Source organism: Acartia tonsa, chromosome 1, assembly GCF_053477335.1.
Source record: "Acartia tonsa isolate MP-2025a chromosome 1, ASM5347733v1, whole genome shotgun sequence".
Classification (NCBI taxonomy): Eukaryota; Metazoa; Arthropoda; class Copepoda; order Calanoida; family Acartiidae; genus Acartia; species Acartia tonsa.
The window spans coordinates 39,196,061-39,220,936 of record NC_137260.1 but is presented as its reverse complement, the minus strand read 5'-3'; the positions used below and the strand labels follow the sequence as shown (position 1 = coordinate 39,220,936).

Genomic DNA, 24,876 nt, shown 5'->3' with positions numbered 1-24,876 from the left:
TAGTTATAGCCCTCTACCTTTTATACAGAGAAAATGCACAGGGGGGCGTGGGCATGCGTTCAATGACACCTCCCCGCCCATCCTCCAACAGGGGTTAATATTACAGATTGAGGGTAGTAATATTTTATTAGATTAATTGCTTAGAAGAAAGATCATTTAATAGTTACATAAATTTTAAGTTTTAACCTTATAATAAAGTAAAAGGATGTCTATAAGTTTGTCTGTCTGTACTGAAGGATCTCGCTAACCGCTGAACCGATCGGGTTCTCCTTTAGAGGGTAACTTCTCATAGGCCCTGGGAAGGTTTATAACTATTTTGGGTGAGGGTACCACCACTCTCCCAAGAGAAATTGCCCCTAGAAAAAAATACCCCCTTCCCAAAAAAAAATATTTTTATTTAATTTTTCAACTAAATATAAAAATAAGTCAGCCCTCCAAAATTCAACTCCCCTCCGCCCTCAAGTGCCCCTAGAGGCCTCTAAGGGCGTAGCTGCCAGTTTTATATAATGAGACGCCAGTAATTTGGCCGGTTATCCGGCAATTTTGCCGGATATCCGGTAGTTTGCCGGATATCGGATATCCGGCATTTGAAATCGGCCTGATATCCGGTATCCGGTATCCGGCCAAAAAACTATCCGGCCCAACCCTAATAGACACACAGACAGACAGATAGACAGACAGATAGACAGACAGACAGACAGACAGACAGACAGACAGACAGACAGACAGACAGACAGATAGATAGATAGATAAAAAAGTAATAAAAAGATAAATAAATTGATTTGTCTCTAAACAAAACAGTAAGTTACATTTACTTGAAACTACCAGACACTGAGACAACTTTAGTATTGTGTAAAAAGGAAAAAAAGATAATTATTCTCAAAAACAAAATAAACAGATCAATAACTAGACCAAGTTAATTGTCCTAAAAAATTCCAAGCTATTTTAAAGCTGTCTTGAACCAATACTTTTTTACTCTAGACAAAAATACCTTACTTCTTTATATAATAGATATCTTGGACAAAGTAGCTTCGGACAGAGTAGCTTCAGACAAAGTAGCTTCAGGACAAAGTAGCTTCCGGACAAAGTAGCTTCAGGACAAAGTAGCTTCCGGACAAAGTAGCTTACTAAGAAAAGTAGCCTCCACTGTTAATAGAGGTCATGGCCGCAGCGCTCGGCCCCCTGGCCTGCCTAGCCGTGGGCGCTCGGCTTCCTAGCCTATAACCTAACCTAACCTATGTTAGCCTCAGAACATTTATTTAAGAAAAATATCATCAACTGATAATACATAGGTGGTTTAGAATTTCGTGGATTTTGCAAAAAGTGGTTGATAGATTTTTACAATTTTTGATATTGTTTTTATAAGTTTTAATAATGTTTTTACAATTTTTTGGTTAGGTTAGGTTAGGTTATAGGCTAGGGAGCCGAGCGCCCGCGGCTAGGCAGGCCAGGGGGCCGAGCGCTGCGGCCATGACCTTTATTAACAGTGGAGGCTACTTTTCTTAGTAAGCTACTTTGTCCGGAAGCTACTTTGTCCTGAAGCTACTTTGTCCGGAAGCTACTTTGTCCTGAAGCTACTTTGTCCGAAGCTATTTTGTCCGAAGCTACTTTGTCCGAAGCTACTTTGTCCAATATCCTATAATAGGCATACCCAATCGTGTGTTAAAAACATTTTTTTTGAAAAATTAAAATTTTGAAAAAATCTCCTAAAACATTTTGTAAAAATCATTAGTTTCTTTTTGGAATAAAACTTTAGGTTAAAGATAATAAAATTTGAAGTAAAAACTTTGTTTTACTATATCCTTATACTAAAGTAACAGGATGTTTGTTTGTCTGTGTGTGTATCTGTGTATCTGTGTGTCTGTATGTCTGTACCGAAGGATCTCGCTAACCGCTGAACCGATCGGGTTCTCCTTAACAGGGTAGCTTCTCATAGGTCCCGGGAAGGTTTATAACTATTTTTTTGGGGGGCGGGACACCCCCAACCCCCCCAAAAAATGAAAAGTCCCCCCCCCAAAAAAAATTTTTTTTACATTTTTTTAATTAAAATAGAAATGAGGGGGGAGGCATCTCCACTCAAAAAAAAAAAAATTTCCCCCCCCCCAAAAATTTTTTTACTTTTTCTTTTAAAATTTACAATAAGAAATTGGGTTATTAAATTTGACTCTCTCCTCCTCAAGTGCCCCCTAGAGGCCTCTATAGGGGCGTAGCCGCTAGTAAAATTTAAATTTATAAGTATATCCACTAACTTAAATATAGTTTTGTCTATATCCTTGATATAATCAAGTAAAGTAAAGTTACAATGTCTCTTATTTTATTTATACCTCTGACAAGAGTGGGTATTGGGAATACAAGTATTTGGGTTTTTCAATCTAATTACTTGTTTTTTTTTACAATAATTACACTTTGTTTAAAGCATCAAAGAATAATATCTAATTATTATGATTCTTGCTTATTATTTGTTCGGAAGGCTTTGTCTTTACTATTATTGCTCCGTTACTTTTTAAAACATGATTAATTTTACTTTTTTAAGGTGTGTTCGGGAGGAGTATTTAAGAAGAGTTTGTTCAGCCATTGAAAACAGTTCTGAACTGGAAAATGTGGGGAAGGGCATCCCAAGGCTTTTAATTCAACAACTCAGGTACATAATAGTTATTCAAAGCATCGTATTATAGACAGCTTTCCGCTGATAATAAAATGAAAAATTAGAAGATAAAAAAAAACAGTTTAGATAGTCCTGGCTAACAAATCTGTTATTAATTCTATATTTTTTGTTTTCATATTTGTGGAAAATTGTATGTAATACAATGCTATACATGACTTTTCAGTATGACTGATATTAATCGGCTTCGAAGCCGTACTGGAATTGAAATTAATTATCCTTATATAAAAGTAACCTGAACTCTATGTATTTGTCTGTGTGTAGCGAAGGATCTCGCTAACCCCAGAAATCGTTATGGTTCTCTTTCACAGTCAAACTTTTCATAGGTACAGGAAAGGTTATAACTTTGGAGGAGAATACCTCTACCTTCTCAGGAAATATCCGCTAGTTGGGAAAAAACAATAAATATAGAATGGTCCCCAAATTTTTTTTTTTTAATTATTACAGTTAGGGAGTTGAATCCATTTTTATAGAAGCAGAAACATAATCTATGATTATGGTTTGGACCCTCTAAAACTATAATCTACCCTTCCACTTTCCCCTCTCTTGGTGAAGATATCTTCAACGCCGATACGATTTTTGAAATGTAAGATGCCACTTTCAATAGAGGCGAAACTGGAATCATGGTTTACATTTTTAATATCTATGTTTCTGTAATCTTCCATTACTTTTTTAACATCGACATAATAGAAATGTACCATACTAGTTTAAAATTATGTCAAATGTGAAAAAAGCATAGATTTTATATATAATTTAAACATTGTTGTATATTCTTAATTAATTAAACAAAACATACAAAGAGCCTTTTATAAAAGATGTTTTGTTTATTCAAAAAAATACTTTTAAAAGTGTATCAAATGAGTAATCAAAATTATTTTAAGAAAGTCGTTTATTAATTAATTCAATTGTATATATTTGTAATTTTTTTGTTCAATTTATTTCATCGTAATATTTCCCTAGTAATTTCTCACCGTGTAAGTAAGCACTAAAAGGTAAAGATAAAGTTTAACTTTGGCCTATGTTATATGTTATAACACATACTTAAGACTTAAAACTTAATGTAATGAAAAGCTTTCACTTAAAGGGAGTGTGAACGTAAAAATTTCTCATCTGATTATAAAAACGTAACATTTTCTAAGCACATTTCACTACATTGATCAACCAAAAACGTCCTATTAAAGGGACTGTGAACGTAAATTTTTCTCATCTTAATATCAAATCTTAACATTATCTCATTCATAATATCTCACAGATAGAGCAAAACGCGCTTTTGTTTGCTTAAAAAACGGCTTTTTCCGACGATTTTTATAAGGTACGGGGAAAGGAAGAAATTTTCCGTATTATATAAAATGTGCATTAAATTGTTTTTTTCTCCCATTATAGCTAAAATTAAACTTTTTCACATAGTTCTAGATTTTTCCTAACAGTTAAGCTGACTTTTAACATAATCCTTGCTTTAATCCAATGTATATTTACTTAGAAATTGATAAAATAAGCAATATTTTTTTATTGAATACCAAATACAATAACAAAGCCAGAAACAGGTTTTTTATTAGTATCCAATTAACTTTAAATGGCCCATCTCTCGCCCACCTTTAATTACAAATTTGTAAATAATAAAGATGCAATATTTCTTTATAAACAGTCTGATAAAAGTGTAAACTAATTCTCCAAAGTGGGTTATTTATTGTTCAACACAATAAAAAAGGATATTATTATTTTATATAACCTATGAGATTCAACCCTTTGTAGACAGTGAGGTATTTTTTTGTCAATAATACGAATTTAAAATATGTCTTTATTACCTAATTACTACGTTATAAAAAAACGAATTGGCAATTTTATAGCATAAAATAGATCCTTAACAGTAAGTAAATTGTTTCAACTATATATGACAAGTTAAATATCCCTACAAACATTATAAGAAACAAAAACGTTCAGATTTTCCCTGTTTTTTCCTTTTTCCCTCTCAAAATACCACAAAATCAAGGCATTATTTCTGGATATTTTTGTGAATAGGACATTTTTGGTTGATCATTGTAGTGAAATGTGCTTAGTAAATGTTAAGATTTGATAATCAGATGAGAAATTTTTACATTCACACTCCCTTTAACAAAAATATCTAGAAATAAAGCATTGATTTTATGGTATTTTTGGAGGGAAAAAGGAAAAAACAAGGAAAATCTGAACATTTTTGTTTCTTAAAATGTTTGTAGGGGTATTTAACTTGTCATATAACAATTGAAACAATTTAGTTACTGTTAAGGAATTTATTTTGTAATATAAAATTGCCAATTAGTTTTTTTATAACGTAGTAATTAGGTAATAAAGATCTATCCTAACCCATTAGTGCTGAGCGCCACTTTTATGGGCCGATCGAGCTGAAAATCTCAGGGAAGCTTTATAATGGTCAAAACAGAATTCAAATTTTTTTGTTTTGCTCTAGTGGCGTGCACAGGAAAGTTGAAAAAAAAAACGGTTCGGCATGGCCATAAATGCCCAACGGGCATTGAGACCTGTTTTGGGCGGTTTCTGCTGGCATTAAAACCCGTTTTTTTCTAAATACCCGGTTATTTTGACAAAAAAATGAAAAATGTAATTTTTGAACGCCCAAAGTGAGATGAACACTTTTTAGAACTTTGATACCATCTGTAATTGAAAACTACATAACCTCATGTAATCTATAGAGCTACAAGTAATATACGAAGCGATTTATATCACATTTAGTGTTTTGGCTATAGGTACCACCCTTTTTGGTTAAAAAAGCCCGTTTGTTGAAGTTTTAAAACACACACTACAAAAAAAGAACATATAAAAATTGGGTGATAAATATCAGAAAAAGAGCATAAAAATATTGGAGGACACATATAGAGATTACTAGGGTATACTTATTAGGGTGGCTCAAGAATAATAAAATCATAAACAAATATTTAATGGTTGAAAAGTTAAAACCGGGTAATAAAATCAAAGCCGAGCCGGGTTTTAAAACTGCCAGGTATTTATGGCCATGCTGAACCGGGTCATAATAGGGCGTAAAAAAACGATAAAAAATTCATATAAAAAATAGTAATTTGAATTAAACGATTTCACAAATAGATGTACTTGTTACACAAAGGCTCTATTTTCTTATAAAAGCGAGAAGTTTGTAAACATTTTACTCAAGGCACTAAATCGTTACAATTTTCATGAGAAATACGCATTTTATAAGGCATACAAAACGCTCTAATTTTCGTTCTATTTAACGTAATTTTGTATTTTTTTTGCTGGTTATTTCATTTTACATATACTTTTATCATTTTATCAAAAAAAATTTATCTTTTTTCTTCCTTTTTTGGAGAAATTAATGCTTAAACTAAGGGTATCTTTAAACGCAAAATTGACGCACTTAGAATTAATAATGCGTATTGAGTACAAAGGGGGGATAATTTCAAGACATGCATGTTCCAAAGATATCTTTTATTCCATAAAATTTTAATGTTTAGTCCACCGGAGATTACCCTGAAAATCATATATCAATTTAGGAAGATAATTTTTGTAGAATAGTTACTGAATTTACAACTTTTTGTACTCTAAAAGTATAGTTAAGATCAAAGGCGTGCAAAAGGTTGGTATAGGGGTTGTTTACACCACCCTTGTAAAATTAAGGGGGATGGATACACCTCCCTAGGTGTCCACCCATGTCCACCCTCTTGACAAGAGCCTACACCCTCAGATACACCCCTCTATAAATTCCAAGGGGTATAAAGGAAATAAATTTACACCCCTTAAAATAAAGTGGGGTTGGGGGTGTTTAAGGAGGGTGTATTTAAGCAAGTCACTGATTCAGATAATTCTATGCTATCTATTTTTAGGCAAATTAATTACCAGACTTTACTAAAAAAATCTTGCAATATTCTGTACAACTGTACTGTACAACTTTTAATTAGTAAATTGAGACATGAGGAAACTCTCATACATATGTAGGGGGGGGGGGAGTTAATGTAACCATCCAATAATCAATTAATCCAAATTTTGTTATGAAAATTGGCATGTGTATTGTGTAATCCTTAGTAGGTCTGTTTTTCAAAATTTAACAAAAAGTTAAGCTTAAGGGGGGGGGGGGTTAAGGCAACCATCATGTAATCAATGCACAAATGGCACCTAGAATTCGAATTTCATTACAAAACTTGGCATGAGTAATCCTTGGTAGATTTTTCCCAAAATGGAACAAAAATTTGGAAAAGTAATGGCTAAGGGCTGTTTGCTCAGCTGTTTAGCCATTTTTCAGCAATAATTACGTAGGAATCATCCATTAGGGATAGGTTTTAAGGGGTGTTGAGCTGAAAAATACTACCAAAAATAGTGGCAGCTGGGTAATGGCTTATAAGGATATAAAAAATTGAATATTTCCATGGAATTAAACTTTTTCTTAATTAACATTATAACTTTATGTCATGGACAAGGACATATTACTAAAAACACTTTTTTAATTTCTAGATTTCGCTGAAAACTGCCAAAAATGGCTGAGAACAGCTGTCAACAGCCAAAAGTATATATTGTAGATTAAATCATCCCACCATGAAAAAATTTTTGCCCCCAGTAAAAATGTGGTTGATTTAAGCAAAAAAATGACCCATGCTAAATATTTTTTTCTGTGATGCAATAATTGTGACCTCACGAGCACTTCAAAGTTTTTGAAATCTGCAAAAAGAATGTTTTTTTAGTTCTTTTGTGTGATCTCAATTTTAAAGATTTTTACAAAATTTCAATTCTAGTATGTCAATATAAACCTGAAATTTACCAAAAAAATGGAGCAGTCTCAATAATAACATATGAAGGTGTAGCAAGAAATCTGCAAAGTCAAATTCCATTTTTGCAGTTTTTCTTACCTAACTTAAAAAAAAAATTTAATTTTGTTTTTCTTTTAGATGCAGTAACTACTTGACCAGGTAGTTTAAAAATTTTAGCTCAATATATATCAATTTTGCCCACCTTCCAGCACCAAACCCCCCTTTATTGATAAGAAGACCATTAATTTTATTTTAATAATTTTTAAAATACCACAAAAAAATTTATTTGGCAGCTTGCTAATGGCCGCAGCTCAGCTGGGAGCAGCCAAGAGTAGAATGAGTAGATAGGGCTTGTGACATGTCTCTAGGTAGGTTTTTAACAGTCTGTGTAACAGCCCCAGCTGCCAAATGGATGGACCCCCACTAATTATAGTAGTATTTTTGAGCTCAGTACCAATAAAAACCTACCCTTAGACATGTCACAAGCCCTATATACTCTTCATACTCTTAGCCACTCCCAGCCATTTTTAGCCAGTTCTAGCAGCTGGTACAAGAAATTTAAAAAATGGATATTTAAAGCAAAAATATGTTTCAAAAAATTGATTCCTATGCAATTAATGATAGTTTCGCCCTGAATATAGCCCAAAAACGGCTAAAGGACTGAGCCGCCAGCTGTTAGCCGTCACTTTAGCAACTTTTTGTTCCATTTTGGGAAAATAGATGTACCAAGGATTACTCATGCCAAGTTTTGTAACAAAATTCGAATTCTAAGTGCAATTTGTGCATTGATTACGAGATGGTTGCATTAAGCCCCCCCCCCCTCAAACTTGAGTTAATTCCTTTAATGATCTTGATAGATATATGTTTATAACTTTTAATATATTTTACAATAGTTTTTAAAGTTAATGTTGGGAGGAAGATATATCCCAATCCTCTTTTTATAAAAAAATTTTAAAATGTAATAAATTTCTTATGTAAAGTAGGTTTGGTAAAATCTTAATAATATCACCCTTGATTTTAGTTAAAGGGGGCTGTTAAAAGTCATAAGTGGGGTGTCAAAAAATTTAGTTGTTAATAAATTAATGGAATATAACCTGATATTATAAATTTGAAACATATTTTTGATGTACAAAGAGAATAAAGGAACATGTATTACACTTTTCTTCATAGAAGAAATTAAATCATTTTTATTTGTTTTTTTTTCAACACAAGGTTATTTGTGTATCTCTTGGTACAAGATACCACCATATTATTAGGTAAATCTAATTTTTTATAAATTAAGTGAATAAGTCTGTTAGACCAAGGGTAGAAACTCAGTAGATAGACAGACAGACGGGCAAGAAGAATTATCAAAGTTTTACTAAAATAGACAATTAATTAGATAAAATCCAATAGAGAACCTGTGAATGATCAGACAGACAGAGGGACAGACAGACAGACAGAGGGACAGGTAAATAGTAACAGAGAGTCTTTGAGGCATTAAAGGACGCCTGCAAGAAACACTACGCTTTAACTACTGAAAGACTGCCACAAGTAGACCCAATACCCCAAATTTAAAGCCTTTAGCTTCAATAACAAAAAAGTTCTAGGCATTTCAAAATAGCATATCATGTACAATGAAAATTTTGAAAGATTTACAATGCTCATAAAAGAAAAAACAATATTAAACTACGTTGCCTAGACATAAAATTATAACCTTATCTTTGTCAGAAATTTAGATTGCCGGTAACTGATTACATATTTACAATAAAAACACCACATTTCATAGTCAAAATCTATGAAAAAAATTCGATTTAAATTGCATTTGTGAACGAAAATCATTGCGGAAACAAAGGGGAAAACTACAACAAGCTCAGCTGTGATTGGTTGCTTAGCTGATTCAGCCTTCTGATTGGCTACAGTACACTCGATATAACGCAAGTTAAACTTAATTTTTTTTAATGATTTTGACTATAAAAATGGGTATTTTTATTGTAAAAATATAATTAGTTACTGGCAACCGAAATTTATGGCAAAAATAAGCTTATAATTTTGTTTCTAGGCCACGTAGTTTAATTTCAAAATTTCTAACATTAACATTAAGATTCTTTCAAAATTTTGATTGTACATAAAATGCTATTTTAAATGCCTAGAACTTTTTTGTTATAGAAGCTGAAGGCTTCAAATTTGGGGTATTGGGTCTACTTGTGGCAGTCTTTCAGCAGTTAAAGCGTGGTATTTCTTGCAGGCTTCCTTTTACAAATTACAATTAGGCTATGCTAGATGATTCATTGAAATCCAAAAGAGAGGCAGTTAGACAGATAGACAGAAAAGTGGTTGGACAGACAGACAAAAGGACAGACAGGCAGAGGGACAGACAGACAAATGGGAATTGCCTAAAACAGTTTGGCTGCTATATGAATCATTAAAACCCACCGTAGAAAAGAAATTTACATTAGTTTCTTATTTCGATACTCAACGCCCCCCCCCCTCCCCCTCTCAAAGGGGTTTATTATTTCTTAATATTAATAAGTGACTTTTCAGCTTAATAAAATTCAATGTACTTTTTATTTCATCAATTTATCTTAAATAGAACGAAAGTTATAATCATTTTATTGTCTACAAGATATATGCTTTGAGTAAAAATCAACATAATTGTCAGTAAAAACGTCATATTTATGTATATTTACACAGTAAATAAATTTTAAAATTGTATTTTACTGTAATGAATAACTCAATGGGGGTTGTATGAAATATCAAAAACCTAAAAAAACCTAATTTGGTTAAATTAGTCCAAGTAATGATTGATTTAGTACAGTACGTATGAATAAGTAGTCAATTTCCTACCAGAGCCCTTGTGGTTAATAAACTTTAGATTTCACAAAAAAATCAGCAACTTTACTATAAAAACAAAAAAGTTAGAAAGAGTATTTTGAATTCACCAAAATGTTCGTGGTTTTCAAATTTTGTTGAGCTATACCAGCAAACGGAAGTAAGCAAAACTGCCTGCTCCAGGGGGAAATGAAAACAAGGGTAGTAGAGGGGGGATTCATACTGAGAATGATGCAATTTGAAGACTGGAAACCGGTTATTTTTGTGATTTTCTGGAACCGGGTGGAACCAGGTTTTAATACCCAGTTTGTCACTAATGGGTTAAATTTGTATTATTGACAAAAAATACCTCAAAGTCTACAAAGGGTTGAATCTCATAGGTTATTTAAAATAATGATATTCTTTTTTATTGTAATGGACAATAAATAACCCACTTTGAAGAATTAGTTTACACTTTTATCAGACTGTTTATAAAGAAATATTGCACCTTTATTATTTACAAATTTGTAATTAAAGGTGGGGGAGAGATGGGCTATCTAAAGTTACTTGGATACTAATAAAATAACCTGTTTCTAGCTTTGTTATTGTATTTGGTTTTCAATAAAAGATATTACTTATTTTATCAATTTTTAAGTAACTATACATTGGTTTACAGCAAGGATATTGTTAAAAGTCAGCTCAACCGTTAGGAAAAATAGAGAACTATGTCAAAAAGTTTAGTTTTAGCTATAGGAGGAAAAAAGACAATTAACTGCACATTTATATAGCCCGGAAATTTTTTCCCCAAACTAGGACATAGTTAAAATTTTCGGAAAAAGCCGTTTTTTTAAAGAACGAGAGACAGTTTTGCCCTATATTTGAGATTATATTAATGAGATGATGTTAAGGTTTGATAATCTGATGAGAAATTTTCTCGTTCACAGTCCCTTTAAGCAAAGCTAACAAATAAAATTATGAAACATATCAGGGATATAAAGAGATAAGACAATGGCCGATAAATTAATGCACATTCATAATGATGACGCTCTAAATAACCCCTTCTGTAGATAAAAATTAGTGGTTCCAACATTTATAAACACAATTTAATCAACCAATCAAAATTCAGTAAAAATCCCCAAAGCCAATGAATAGAAATTGTTGTTGTAAAACTTTGTGTACTATTGTAATAAGCAGTCAGTTGTCTCCTCCCTCTCTGGATACGAATACTAACTAAAATGCGATGGTACTCTACAATTCACTTTTCTGCCTGTCCGTCATTCTGTCCATGATTTTTTATGATTTTCTAGTATGGCTACGAAACTAATTAATATCCGCTGGATCAGACCCGTCTAATCCATACTTGAAACCATGTATTGTATTGTATTATAGACATTTTTCTACAAATAGTAAAGTAAAAAGTTGTAATATGAACACCAGTTTTGTTAGACTGGGCCTTCGCCGTTTCAGGGCTAACAAACTGGAAAAACAGATGCAATAAACAACTAATCTTGGCTGTTTAGTTTTGACAATGCCAGTTTTCATCAACCAATTAAGATTAAATAAAAGTAAACAAATTTATAAATCCAACAAATGTTTATAAAACTTTGGGTACTACTGAAATTTAAACCCTCCCTTATTATAGTCATTATTATTAAGACATAGTTATAGAAACCTGCAAACCATAAGAGTGATTATTTTTAGACATACATATAGACTTCTACCAACCCTTTTTGTAGAAAACGTCGCTTAGTTAGAAGCAATAACATTTTGTATGTATCTTATCATTTTATATTGTACTAGCGGCTACGCCCCTAGAGGCCTCTAGTGGCACTTTAAATGTTGTTGTTTGTTAAAATTAATTTTTTATGTACGATACCACCTTGTTTGACGTTGAAGTCTCCCCTAAATAAATTTTTTTTTTTATTTTTTTGTCATTTCTCTTGGGAGGGTGGTGGTACCCTCCCAAGAGAAATGGTTATAAACCTTCCCAGGACTTATGAGAAGCTACCCTGTTAAGGAGAACCCGATCGGTTCAGCGGTTAGCGAGATCCTTCGGTACACACAGACACACGACAAACATCCTGTTACTTTAGTATAAGGATATAAAAAGCTTCGTCAAATGTTTTAAATGGACATTCAGGACTTTCTGATATCGATTACAGGGTGCTACTGTCCTTCTCATTCTGTTTTCTCATGTTATTATAGACAGAATTTATTTAATTTTTCGTCCATTTTTCCCTCCCTGTATACAACTTTTATTGTACCCAGGGAGGTAGGGAACATAGGACTGAAATTACCTTCCTAGCTGGTCCAAAACCTCTAGGTACTTTAATTCAAGTTTATCGCCACCAGGGATCTGATGGGTTTAAGACAATAGCCGATAAATGGATGTACATTCCCAAAAATACCTCTACTGTAATTTGCCATCAGTGGTTAAAACGTTTCGACACTATACTAAATTAACTAACCAATTAAAATTCAGTAAAAGTCCCCAAAGATGTTAAGCAAACAAAAATGAAAACATTATTGTAAAACTTTGGGAACTAGCATAGAGAGAGGTGGACAATGGACTGTTTATTACACTAGTCCCCAAAGTTTTACAATAGCGTTTTCTTATTGGATGGCTTAACAACTTTGGGGACTTTTATTGGATTTTGAATGGTTAGGTTATTAAGTACTAGCAGCTTCGCCCCTAGCCTCTAGGAGCTTTGACCCATGAGGTAATTTTTAAAAAAATTAAAAAAAAAAAAAAAAATTAAATTCTGGTGCTGCGCCCATAATTTATGAGCATCACCAGAATATTTTTTTTTTGGGGGGGGGGAATTTTCATTTTTTTGGAGGTTGGGGTTTCCCACCCCTCAAGAAAATAGCTTAAAACCACAACAGGACCAATAGGTATATACCCTGAAAAGTAGAATCTGATCGGTTCAGTTGTTACTGAGATCTTAAGGGACAGCCGGATGGACAGACAGATAGACAGAAAGACATCGTTCTTCTTTGTATTATAGATATACAGCAGATCAAAATTCAGTAAAAGTCCCCAAAGTTGTTAAGCAAACGAATAAGAAAATTTATGTTTTGAGATTTCTAATATAAAATTATCTTTAAGATAAACATTTTCTGAAAAAATTGTTCTAGCTTCAAAAATAAGGAAATTACATCCATTTAACATTTTAATTAACCTTAAAAAGAAAGTTTTTAAATGAAAGGGTGAAGTAAGCAAAAAATGACTTTGTCTTACTTAAAGTCGGAAATTTATTATTTAATAGGGAACATGCACAATTTTTTTGCCATCTAACTCTAATAGGAGCTGAGATGATATGTGGGGGGGGGGGGGGGGCGTTGAACTATTAAGGTCCGGAAATGGGCCTGATTGTTAAGTGTTAGCAACCTTTAATTTTAGGTCCTTTTTTTTCTTAAAAACTTCAAACTAATAAAAATATAAAAAAAAAATAACTAATATGTACAATTTCTACTATGTCGATTTAAATATATGATATGTTATCTTGAATGTATCATTCCAGTTTTGTCTCTATTGAAAGTAGAATGATACATTACTATTATGTCGATATAAATAAGGAAATCAATGTTTATGAATACGCTGATATGTAAACATGAATGTATGATTCCAGTTTCGCCTCTATTGAAAGTGGAATCTTACATTTCAAAAATCGTATCGGTGTTGAAGATATCTTCACCAAGAGAGGGGAAAGTGGAAGGGTAGATTACAGTTTCAGAGGGTCCAAACCATAATCATAGATTATGTTTCTGCTTCTATAAAAATGGATTCAACTCCCTAACTGTATTAGAATAAAAAACAATTTTTAATTATTTTTAAGGGCCGAACGAGCATGCCATGAAGCGAGACTAACCAGCCAATACAACCTAGAAAGACATTGTAATAAACAAGCTGAAATTCTGTCCAAAATTCATCCTATAAAGTAAGATTTTAAATATATAGCTACATAACAAGGATGAACACATGCCATAGTAGCGAAACACTTTGCAAAATCTACTAAAATCTATTATTGTTGTAAATAAGCTTAAATTACAGAAGCAAAATGAAAATAAAACAAGGATGACAACATCCATAAAAGCGAAGCTCTGAAACGGTACGACAAACGGACATTAACATTTGTATAATGTCAGAACTGAATAATCAGAATGCGAATGTATAAGAGTCAAGGCAAAATTGTAAGTAAATTTGTTAAAAAACTGCTTGATACAGGATAATGATTATGGACATACTTACATTTTTAAAACTTGATTATAGAGTTGCTTCGCTTATAATATTGTACTTTGTTGTCCCAGGGATCAGTATACCAAAAATCAGACCAATCGGATAATTAGGTCACATGCAAATTTGTTGTTAAAAATGTAAAAAAATCAACATGTTTAAAATGGACGTACGGACATTCTGGTAATGATTATAGAGTTGCTACGCTTTCTAACTTGTACCTAACTATTACAGGAATCACCATGCAAAATTTGAAATCGATAGGACAATTCTAACATGCCTAAATTAACGAAAAAAGCTATTTAAAAAAGTAAAAAAATCAACATGTTTAAAATGGACGTACGGACATTTTGGTAAAAATTATAGAGTTGCTACGCTTTCTAAATCGTACCTAACTACTAAATGAATCACCATGCAAAATTTGGAATCGATAGGACAATTCTAACATGTCTAAATTAACAAAAAAAAGCTATCCGTGACGGACGGACGGACCGACCCTAATTATAGAAAAGCTTCGCTTTTAAAAAATGCTTAAAAACTAAAAGAAAATATATTTTAAAAGTTTTCTCTATATGTTAAAATATTATTATTCTCTTTTCATATATTTACATTCATTTTTACTCTTTCTTTTTTATTTTTAAAATGTTTTGACTGTAACAGGATTCAAATGTTCAAAAGAAAATTAATTTATATCCGTCAATATAAAGTAGTAAAGGTTGCTGGTTGGAGCTAAAGATCTCAAAAATTATGATTTTGTTGTACATTTTAAGGAAGCTTTATATATGTCTGAATGGCTTTAGACTATTTTTCTGACCACCCTAACAATCCACTAGCTGCAATTAGTCATTTTAAAAAAAGTTAGAGTTTTTTTTCAAACTAAACCTATATTTTGAGTAAAAATTATTTATTTTTATTTAGTATATAAACTTTTATTTTGTAATATAAAGACAAACCTTAAAACCAGACATAATGATTCATCTTATAAATACTATATGAACTACAGCAAAGCAGTTTTTGATGCAACAATAATATTGTTTTCTAGTTTTCTTCAGCTTGTACAATAAACATAATACATAAATAACTGAAAATAAAAGAATATATAAAAGAAACAGAATGTTTGTATGTCTGTCTATTTGTGTACAGCACAGTATCTCGTTAAACTATTGAAGGTCTAAAATCAATTTGGTTCAGGGTGCCTACATCCTACGAAGAAAAATCATCCCTGGAAAAAAATACCCCTCCTACAAACAAACAAACACAAAAGTTTCTTTTCTAAACAAAAATGGAAATTTAAGGGTATGCTTATTCCTCTCCTACTTCTTGCAAGTGCCCCTAGAGGCCGCTTAAGGTGTAGCCACTATTTTTTTGATAAAATTCTGCATTATTTCAAATGCTGGACCTATCTTGAAAATAAAATTTTCTTCTGCGTATAAATGGTTTTCTTCTGCTGGACAAATCGAGGGATAAAAAGCTATGATAAAGCAATTTGTCTGTCTTTCAAATATGATAATATATACTACAGAGAAAATTTTAAATAGAGGATTATATAAATAAGATAGAGGAATAAAAGTTATGATAAAGCAATTTGTCTGTCTCTCAACTATAGTAATATAGACTATAGAGAAAATTTTAAATAGAGGATTATATATATAAGATATAAAAGTTATGATAAAGCTATTTGTCTGTCTTTCAACTATAGTAATATAGACTATAAAAAAAAAACATTTTAAATAAGGGTTTAAACAAATTGGACAGATGAATAAAAAGCTATGATAAAGCTATTTGTCTTGTGTTGGAACTTCTAGTTTAAACCAACTAAAAATTCAAAAAGTTTTAAACTAGTATTTAAAGATTTTCGATGTCATCTTTGCTACATTTTCATTTTCTAATTTATATTTGGTCAAAAATATTTTTTTAGACCAACGTGAATTGTAATCTGATAATAAAGAAAAATTGTACTGAGATAGACAGCTGAAGCAGACATTACAAACATCATTACAAAGTTAGGGAGAAATACAAAGTCCACAAAATATTTACTGCAAGACCAAATTTTTTTTTAGAAACTAGGGTTGAAATATTTTGATTATTTTTTTGGTGTTTAATTTTTTACTTAAAAACCCTTCTTGAAATTATTTATCGGATAAAAATTGTGAATGAAGTGTCTTAACCTGATTTTTAGAGCCTAAGGGCCTTTCAGATCACGTAATGCCCCCTATACCCTATCTGTTTTGGGTGTGTGGAAAAATGTCAAAGTTAAATTTTCGTTAAAATTATTACCTAGCAGACAACTCAGCAATTAACTAAAATCTTGCAAGATTTTTAAACAAGCAAACAAATGTTCTTCTTCATGCGAGATTTGATGTTTGTTAACAAAAATGATAAAAATTCATACAAGGCATATTAAAAATAATGCTACATATTGATAATTTATGCACATATAATAGAGAATAGAATACAGATTTAACATGAGTAAATGGATAAACAATAAGTTCAATAATATGAAATACAAAACAAAAGTAATTAGAATAATTTTCTTAATTAAGAAAGAAAAGCATTAGCAAGATTTTATTGCAAAATTTAGTAAAATAGAAATAGCAATAAGACGTATAACAATTAAAAAAAAAACAGAATTCCTATAAAAAAAAAAATTAGGCCCAATATTATAAAAATGTTAGGCTAGACTAGACAAACTTAGAATTTAGGTTAGGCTACCCTATTAAATTTTTCAGTATTTTGCCTATTACTCTTATCTAGATTAATTAACATATCTTTTAAAAATTGTTATACAACTTACACTAATAAACCTTTCTACTGATCTGTCAAGAACCTCAAAAAGCAAACCTAAAAAGAATCAGATAAAGATTAATTGTGCATTTAATAGGAAAAAATCAATATGACTTTATCCATGATAACTCCATAATCTGATATTTGCCTAATGCATTAATTTTTTGCATCAATGGAGACTTTGGATATTTGATATGCTTGTCCAGATAATATATTCCAGGGCTCGGCACCCGTGCGGCAGCCACCTGTAAGCCTAAGGGAAATCAACCTTTTACAATAAAAAATTTATCAGCTGGAAGTCAAAACAATTCCTCTTTCTAACAAAACTTTCAAAGCATCCAATTTGATTTGATACTTCGTCGTGGCAGACGCGCAGATGCCGAGCCCTGATATTTTCTATGTATGTTTGACTCAACTCACTCTTCTTAGTCTACTATTATAATCAGGGAACAAAAGAGATAAGACAAAAGACGAAAATGATATCAAACAAAATTATCCCTTTTCTAGAATAAGATTATTGATATAAAAGCTGGACACTTATAAATGAGAACCCAACCAATCAAGATTTAATAAAAGTACCCAAAGTTTTTAAGCAGTTTCAGTTTAATTTACAGTCTAATATACCCTTCCTCCCTGATTTAGAAGTGACCCTTGCCTAAATCATATTTCAAAAAGTTGGATAAAAATGGATGTATTATATTTCTGATAATTACTGCAGTGGATAAAACGTTCCAATATAGTTTCATATCGATATGAAAATCAAAAATCCCACTCCTTAAGTCCTTAATTAGCCATAAAATCTACAAGGATGGATGTGATTGTGCACACTTAAAATTAAGTAAAGCTATCCCTGTCTCATGTATCTGTTATTATTTAAGGAGTCAGATAGAAGAATGGATGAAGGAAAGACTTGAAGAAGCAGAGGTAATCTTTCCAGTACTGCTTTTAAATCGATTAATATCCGCTGGAATATAATCGGTTCTTAGTTACATTGAAAAATCATGAACAGCATCGTATTACAAACAATTTTCCAGGAATATTAAGATAAAGATCATAATAACTCAGCATCTAAAAATTATTGAAAAATTTGCATGCAAAGATTCTAGGCTTTTTACTTTTTACTCTATTTCTGTAACGTTCTCTTTCCTTAAATATTTCATTTAAAATCCATTCATGATTTGTCACCTATTCATAGAATGTAAATCCATTTATATCTTTTAATATTTTTTTATGTTTTTTCCCATAAAAATCAAACCAAGAACCTAGAGATAATTATTAAGTATTCGTCATTCAATGGATTTATAATTTCCTTGATTTTACACTAGATTATCATGTTCTCTAATACAGTGAACCCTGCAGCGGGCTAAAATAACGATCCACCCCCTCCTACACATTTACCCACATCCCCTCCCCTCCTACTTGATAAACGAACTGACCAATAAATGGCAATTTATACCCTGTCATAATATCCACGCATATTCTATATTTATTTTTTGTTTTAGAGAGATTATATGAAAGATGAAGAATGGGAAGCTCATCTTTTAGCAATTAGGTAAGTTAAATAAAATGATAGATCTACAAAAGATGAAATAATCTTTCTTTTCTGCTATTAATAAGTGTGAATAGCAGTGTGGGAAGGTGCATTTTACTTTACATTACACTGGTCCCCAAGGTTTTACAAACACGTACTCTCGTTCTCTGAAGTTTTTAAAGTAAATCTCGATTGGGTTGTACAACTAGCAGTGTCCAAATTTTTGCACAAATTAATAGAAGAGCAGTAATTATCATACAAAATAATCTCGTTTGAGAATAAAGATATGCTAATCGAATAGCCTCCTAATTAAACAATTAATAAGGATAATACTATTTATTTTTCTGCAGCAAATATAAAAACAAAATATAATACAATGCTACAAACAAATGGTAGGTTTAATAAGAAAAATGGGGTATAGTCCCTTTCGTGGCAACGCCCCTTAAGGAGCGATTCTTCGTATTTTCACAGTAGCTTTTCTCCTATTTATAGCCCCTGCAGGGGGGCTCTAACCCTGCGGTGCAATCACCTAACCCAATATAACTTAACCAACCTAAAATATTAGGTTATATTGGTTTAGGGCAGGGCTGTGCAAAACCCGGGGTTTTTTTTAAATACCCCGGGGTCGTGGAAAGTAGGGGTTTTACCCGGGTTTTAGGGGTTTCTTGGGGTTTTTGGGGTATTTTGGGTTTTTATAGTTTTTATACTGTAAAAGCTTGAATAATATATTATATATAATAGACGATTCTTCCTATGGCGCATAGTATTTTCACAGTAGCTTTTCTCTTATTTCTACCCCTGCGGGGCAATCATTACCCCTTAACTAACCTAACATAAAATAACCTATTAATAGTTACTAAAAAAGTACAAAGAAAACCACTGTGCCATGAAACCAACTAGGTCCATTCTTTTAATATTTAGAAACAGGCTAGGACATAAGAAAGATGAAAAGTTAGCTGCTATATACAGGAAAAACAGAAAAAATGCAAAAATCCTAAGATCCTAAAATTGTTTTCTTGCTGGTATATCTCTTCCTTAGCCCCTGACAATGGCAAAATCAGGCACAAGTAGTAATAGCAGCAGTCTATTCCTTTGTTAAATATAGGGGTCAATGAAAAACATATTTTTTTATATAAACAATTAAAAATAAACTTATTTTTGAAACAGTTTTACTTTTTTTTAATAAAACCCCCAAAACCCAAAACCCAATGGGTTTTTTAATGTGGGTTAAAGGGCAAAAAACCCGGGTGGGTTTTTTTGTCTGCCAACCCTGGTTTAGGGATGGGTTAGAGCACAAAAGGTATAGGCCCCTTTTTAGAATTAATCTTTTGGGTAGTTTAGGCTATTTCTCTGCTCTTTACTTACCCCTTTGAACAGAGCCTCTAGATGCTAGGGGCACAGCCACAAGTAGTATACAATGCATCTGACAAAATGAAGAAAGATGATAAAATAGAAAATAAATTTAGGTTGAGAGAGAAATCAAGGCTCGGCAGCCGTGCGTCAGCCGCTTGATAGCCTCAAATAAATCAACAATTCTAAAATTGAGTTAAAAGTATAAACCTTACCCAAATATGGCAGGCAACCACTCTTTATAAGCATCGAAGCATAAGATTTTGATTTGAGGCTTTGTCGCAGCTAACGCCTGGCCGCCGAGCCCTGAGAAAAATGAAGAAAAAGTAGGCCAAAATAAAACTTTTTGAAACATGATGTGATTGATAGGACACAGTTTTTAAAACTTTTATCACAACTTTTATCATTCAAAATTATTTTCAAGATTTAAATTGGAAGAGGGAATTGCATTTCAAATCAACGTAAAATGTCGATTCATCTTCTATTGATTGATCCATGCAAATTTGCTTGACTTCAGGGATAAGACAATGAATCATAAAATACTCTTCCTGTAATTCTCATTTCTGAAATTGTGCCATTCAAAGATTACTGTAATTATTGGAAGAACAAAGAGGTTGTATATTGATATAATCTCCATTGACTTATCCCTATTTTTGTTGAACCCATGTATCTTAAGCTAAGGGATGAAATAAGTTGATGTACAACCCCAATGATGTTCTGTAGATTAAAATTATTTGTTCAGAAGTTTGAACAAAACTAGTTTTGAACCAATCAATTGAATTTAAATAATAATACATAAAATATTGTAAAGTTTGTGATGACTAATAAGATAACGAGATTATACATGTAAAAGGTTTAACAAACAAGTGAAATATATCTTAAATAATACTTGGGGGCCTAATGGATTGGAGAGGTCGTCAAATTTACGATGACCCCAAACGACAGCTGAAAATCACGTATAGGTTTTGTGATTTTTCGAATTAATTTCGTTGTCGATATATCATTTTATCGAGCCACGTGGTTATAAAGTTTGGATACAAATCCAATTACCCCTACCTTCTTTGATTGTACCCCTTTGCACGTACCATGTTAGAAAATATATTTTCCTCCTGTAAAAGTTTGTCTTGTTTTGTTGGCCTGCAATTTCCTGCAAGATAAATGGAACCAAAGTTGAAGTATATTCTTCAGCGCTTTCCATCAAAGTTTTGCGAGCACAGAACCCCCAACTAAATTGAAAATAAAAGGGGAGGGGGTAGTTTTTTGAGTGTTTGTGTAGTAATTTAGTTTAGGTTAGGTTAGGTTATATTGGGCTCTTCGAAGGTATTGGTCATAAAGAAATAAAAATACCTCCCCCTTATTTTCAATATAATTGTTAAAAATAGTGGGTTCTGTGCTCGCTAAGCACTTGGGGTAAATCACCTTTTCTTCTTAACAAATATATGCAACCCTAGCAGTCACTGAGAATAATACTCTTAAAACATGAACAATTACGTCCATAACCAGCTAGCTGCTATTACAATCCAACTTTAAAGTATTTATTAAAGTGCAAAGTTATGCTATAATCTTTCTTTCTGATTTCTTACTAAGATAGAAGAAATTAAATTTTAGTTTGTATTGTCCATAAATCATTGATTATAAAAAAATGCTATTTTCTTTTATTTTAAGCAATCATTCTCTTTTTAATAAGTTAACAAAATTATCATCTGCTTTTAACATACTAAAGTTATATGATAGCTGTTTATTAATATTTTAATGGTCAAAATAAGAAAGACAACAACCATAAGTAAATAGCAAATCACACAAAATATAATGGTTAGAGCAGATGCTTTTTGCCATAAAGAAATATAAATTGGAAGTAGGAAAATTACGAAACCTTTCATAGGGATATAGTTTGCTTCTAAAGATTTGGGGTTCCAAACTTATTTTTATAACATTTATCTCTAATTCTATGTATATTCTTTTAACAAAATAGATGCAAAAGGTTAAGATTAATGGATACAAAACTAGTCTATGTGCTCATTTTCTCAATCTTATTAGAAATACAAGATTTATTTTATTCATGTTAATCTTCTATTCGATCTTTTCTTTCAAATATTTCAATCTGCTCAAAAAAGACAACGCATTCCCAAATTTCCACATAATTTTATAAATAAACTAAAACTTATTCATCAAATAGACAATTGACCTTTAATTGCATTTCTTCTATGATAAAAAATTTACATAAAAATAAGGAATCCCTATTCATGATCAAGGCATTTATATTTCTTAAACTATTAAATTAGTAGCAGAAACCTATTTTAACGACTTCAATTATGATTAAGTTAGGTCACTTAGAGAACGCTTTTACAAAAGCTTAATTATTTTTTTTTATTTCAGATATTGCCGAGAGGCAGGGTTGGATCAACACGCATATTTCCTCTCAAGAGATCATTCTTTCTTAATTCACCAGAAGCCTGTACTCTATAATGAATTAGGTAAATTTAATTAGTTTACTATAGGTTATAATACTAAAGCAGCTTGATGGCTGTATGGCTTGTTAGATCTCGTAAATATATCAAATATTTTCTCTCTAGAGATCATTTCTTCTTAATTCACCAGAAGCCTGTACTCTATAATGAATTAGGTAAATTTAATTAGTTTACTATAGGTTATAATACTAAAGCAGCTTGATGGCTGTATGGCTTGTTAGATCTCGTAAATATATCAAATATTTTCTCTCTAGAGATCATTTCTTCTTAATTCACCAGAAGCCTGTACTCTATAATGAATTAGGTAAATTTAATTAGTTTACTATAGGTTATAATACTAAAGCAGCTTGATGGCTGTATGGCTTGTTAGATCTCGTAAATATATCAAATATTTTCTCTCTAGAGATCATTTCTTCTTAATTCACCAGAAGCCTGTACTCTATAATGAATTAGGTAAATTTAATTAGTTTACTATAGGTTATAATACTAAAGCAGCATGATGGCTGTATGGCTTGTAAGATCTCGTAAATATATCAAATATTTTCTCTCTAGAGATTATTCCTTCCTAATTCACTAGAATCCTGTACTCTACAAGGAATTAGGTAGATGTTATTTGTACAACTTTAAAGCTATAGGTTGTGTGTGTGCATGTCTAATAATTCTTTTTAAAAATAAGTATCATTAAGGTTATTTAATCGAAAATATGAAATATATGAACGTATGTAACTTCATGTATAAATTAAGATAAATTTAGATTTACTTGAAGTAGCAGTCCTTTACATACAGACTAAAGTATACATCACACAAATAGAAAAGCTTTACTCCTTATATAAAAGGGAAACTAAAGAGCGTTCCTCTAAACGGTATTAATTATGCAACATTTATGTAAATAAGGTTAAATTTGGAGTAGGGGGAGAAAAAAGTAATATAATTAAGAACATCGTTTACTTTCTGCCGCACATCTACTCTCAAAAAAGTAGTACATCAGTTTTAAAATCTTCATTTTTGAGGTGGTAGTGTTAACAAACTTTTTACTTTAAAAGGTTGTCTACTTTTTTTATGATAGAATTTCTTCAAAACTGTTTGGTTCAATATAAAGCTTTATTTTGAACAATAAATAGCGAGATCTGTTGGTTCAAATAGAAAGTCAGACATAAAAACTAATATTTATTTTATTTCAGTAACAAATTGTCGGACGCCAACATACACTTTCAGTTTCTACACACAAATATGGGATCCAAAAAATTGGATTGTCAAAGAAATTTACAAGGTAAAATATCTTTTTATCTATATCAATATATGTCACAGGTTTCAACAAGGAGGGAGGGGACAATTGACTGTAGATTTCACTGGTACTCAAAGTTTGGCGCAAAAACGTCGGGTACTGTTATGGATCTGTGATCGGTTGGTTTCAAACTAGAACTTTAGAAGTGTTCAAACATTTCAACCAAATATACTAATAAAAAGAAGACGTAATTATTTGGAATGTATATCAAGTTAAGATTCATTGTCTTTTATCTCTTAAGATACCTGATTATATTATATTTTTATTCTTTGGAGATATAAACTACTATTAAATGCTATACTGTAGTCAAACCTACATGAATAATACATATTAGACAATTAGGTAATTTTAAAACTTAGGGTCGAATAGAAATAATTCCATCAATTGTACATTTTGACTCTGAAAATTTTAAAATTATTTTAGGGTCGAACAGAAATTATTCTTACAATTGTACTGTACAAACTATAAAATAATAATATATTTAAGGTTTGACAGAAAACCTTTTGCAAATGTACTTTGTAAAATTAAACTATATTTTAGGGTCGAACAGAAATAATTCCCACAATTGTACATGCACACACTGGAAAATCAAGTTACAGAACTCAACCATCATCAGAAGACCCTGTTTATTTAGGTATGATAAAAATTAGGCTGTAATTTTAATCTTTAAAAAAATATATAGTGTTCATTTTTGCTAAGTATACCGTCTAATTATAATTTTATCAATGTTTCGCTTTTGGTAATTTAATATTAGGGTGAATTTAACCTGACCACTAGCAACCATGTATTCTGTATCTGTACATAAATATTATATTTATAGTTGAAAGAGAGAGTGTACTAGTGACCATTAGCAACCATGTATTCTGTATCTGTACATAAATATTATCTTTATAGTTGAAAGAGAGAGTGTACTAGTGACCACTAGCAACCATGTATTCTGTATCTGTACATAAATATTATCTTTATAGTTAAAAGAGAGAGTGTACTTGTGACCACTAGC

The 24,876-nt window shown here is 31.4% G+C and overlaps 1 protein-coding gene across 1 annotated transcript in view; it reads left to right on the top strand.

Moving 5' to 3' along the window:
- The window catches only part of LOC145327444 (uncharacterized), a 65,368-nt gene that overhangs the window by 4,267 nt on the left and 36,225 nt on the right, over positions 1 to 24,876 (top strand). The window contains exons 6-12 of the mRNA XM_080170997.1: positions 2,534 to 2,641; positions 14,061 to 14,162; positions 18,121 to 18,166; positions 18,745 to 18,794; positions 22,500 to 22,597; positions 23,773 to 23,861; positions 24,417 to 24,510. Of these exons, the coding sequence (XP_080027123.1) occupies positions 2,534 to 2,641; positions 14,061 to 14,162; positions 18,121 to 18,166; positions 18,745 to 18,794; positions 22,500 to 22,597; positions 23,773 to 23,861; positions 24,417 to 24,510 (587 nt within the window). The remainder of the gene's footprint in view (positions 1 to 2,533; positions 2,642 to 14,060; positions 14,163 to 18,120; positions 18,167 to 18,744; positions 18,795 to 22,499; positions 22,598 to 23,772; positions 23,862 to 24,416; positions 24,511 to 24,876) is intronic.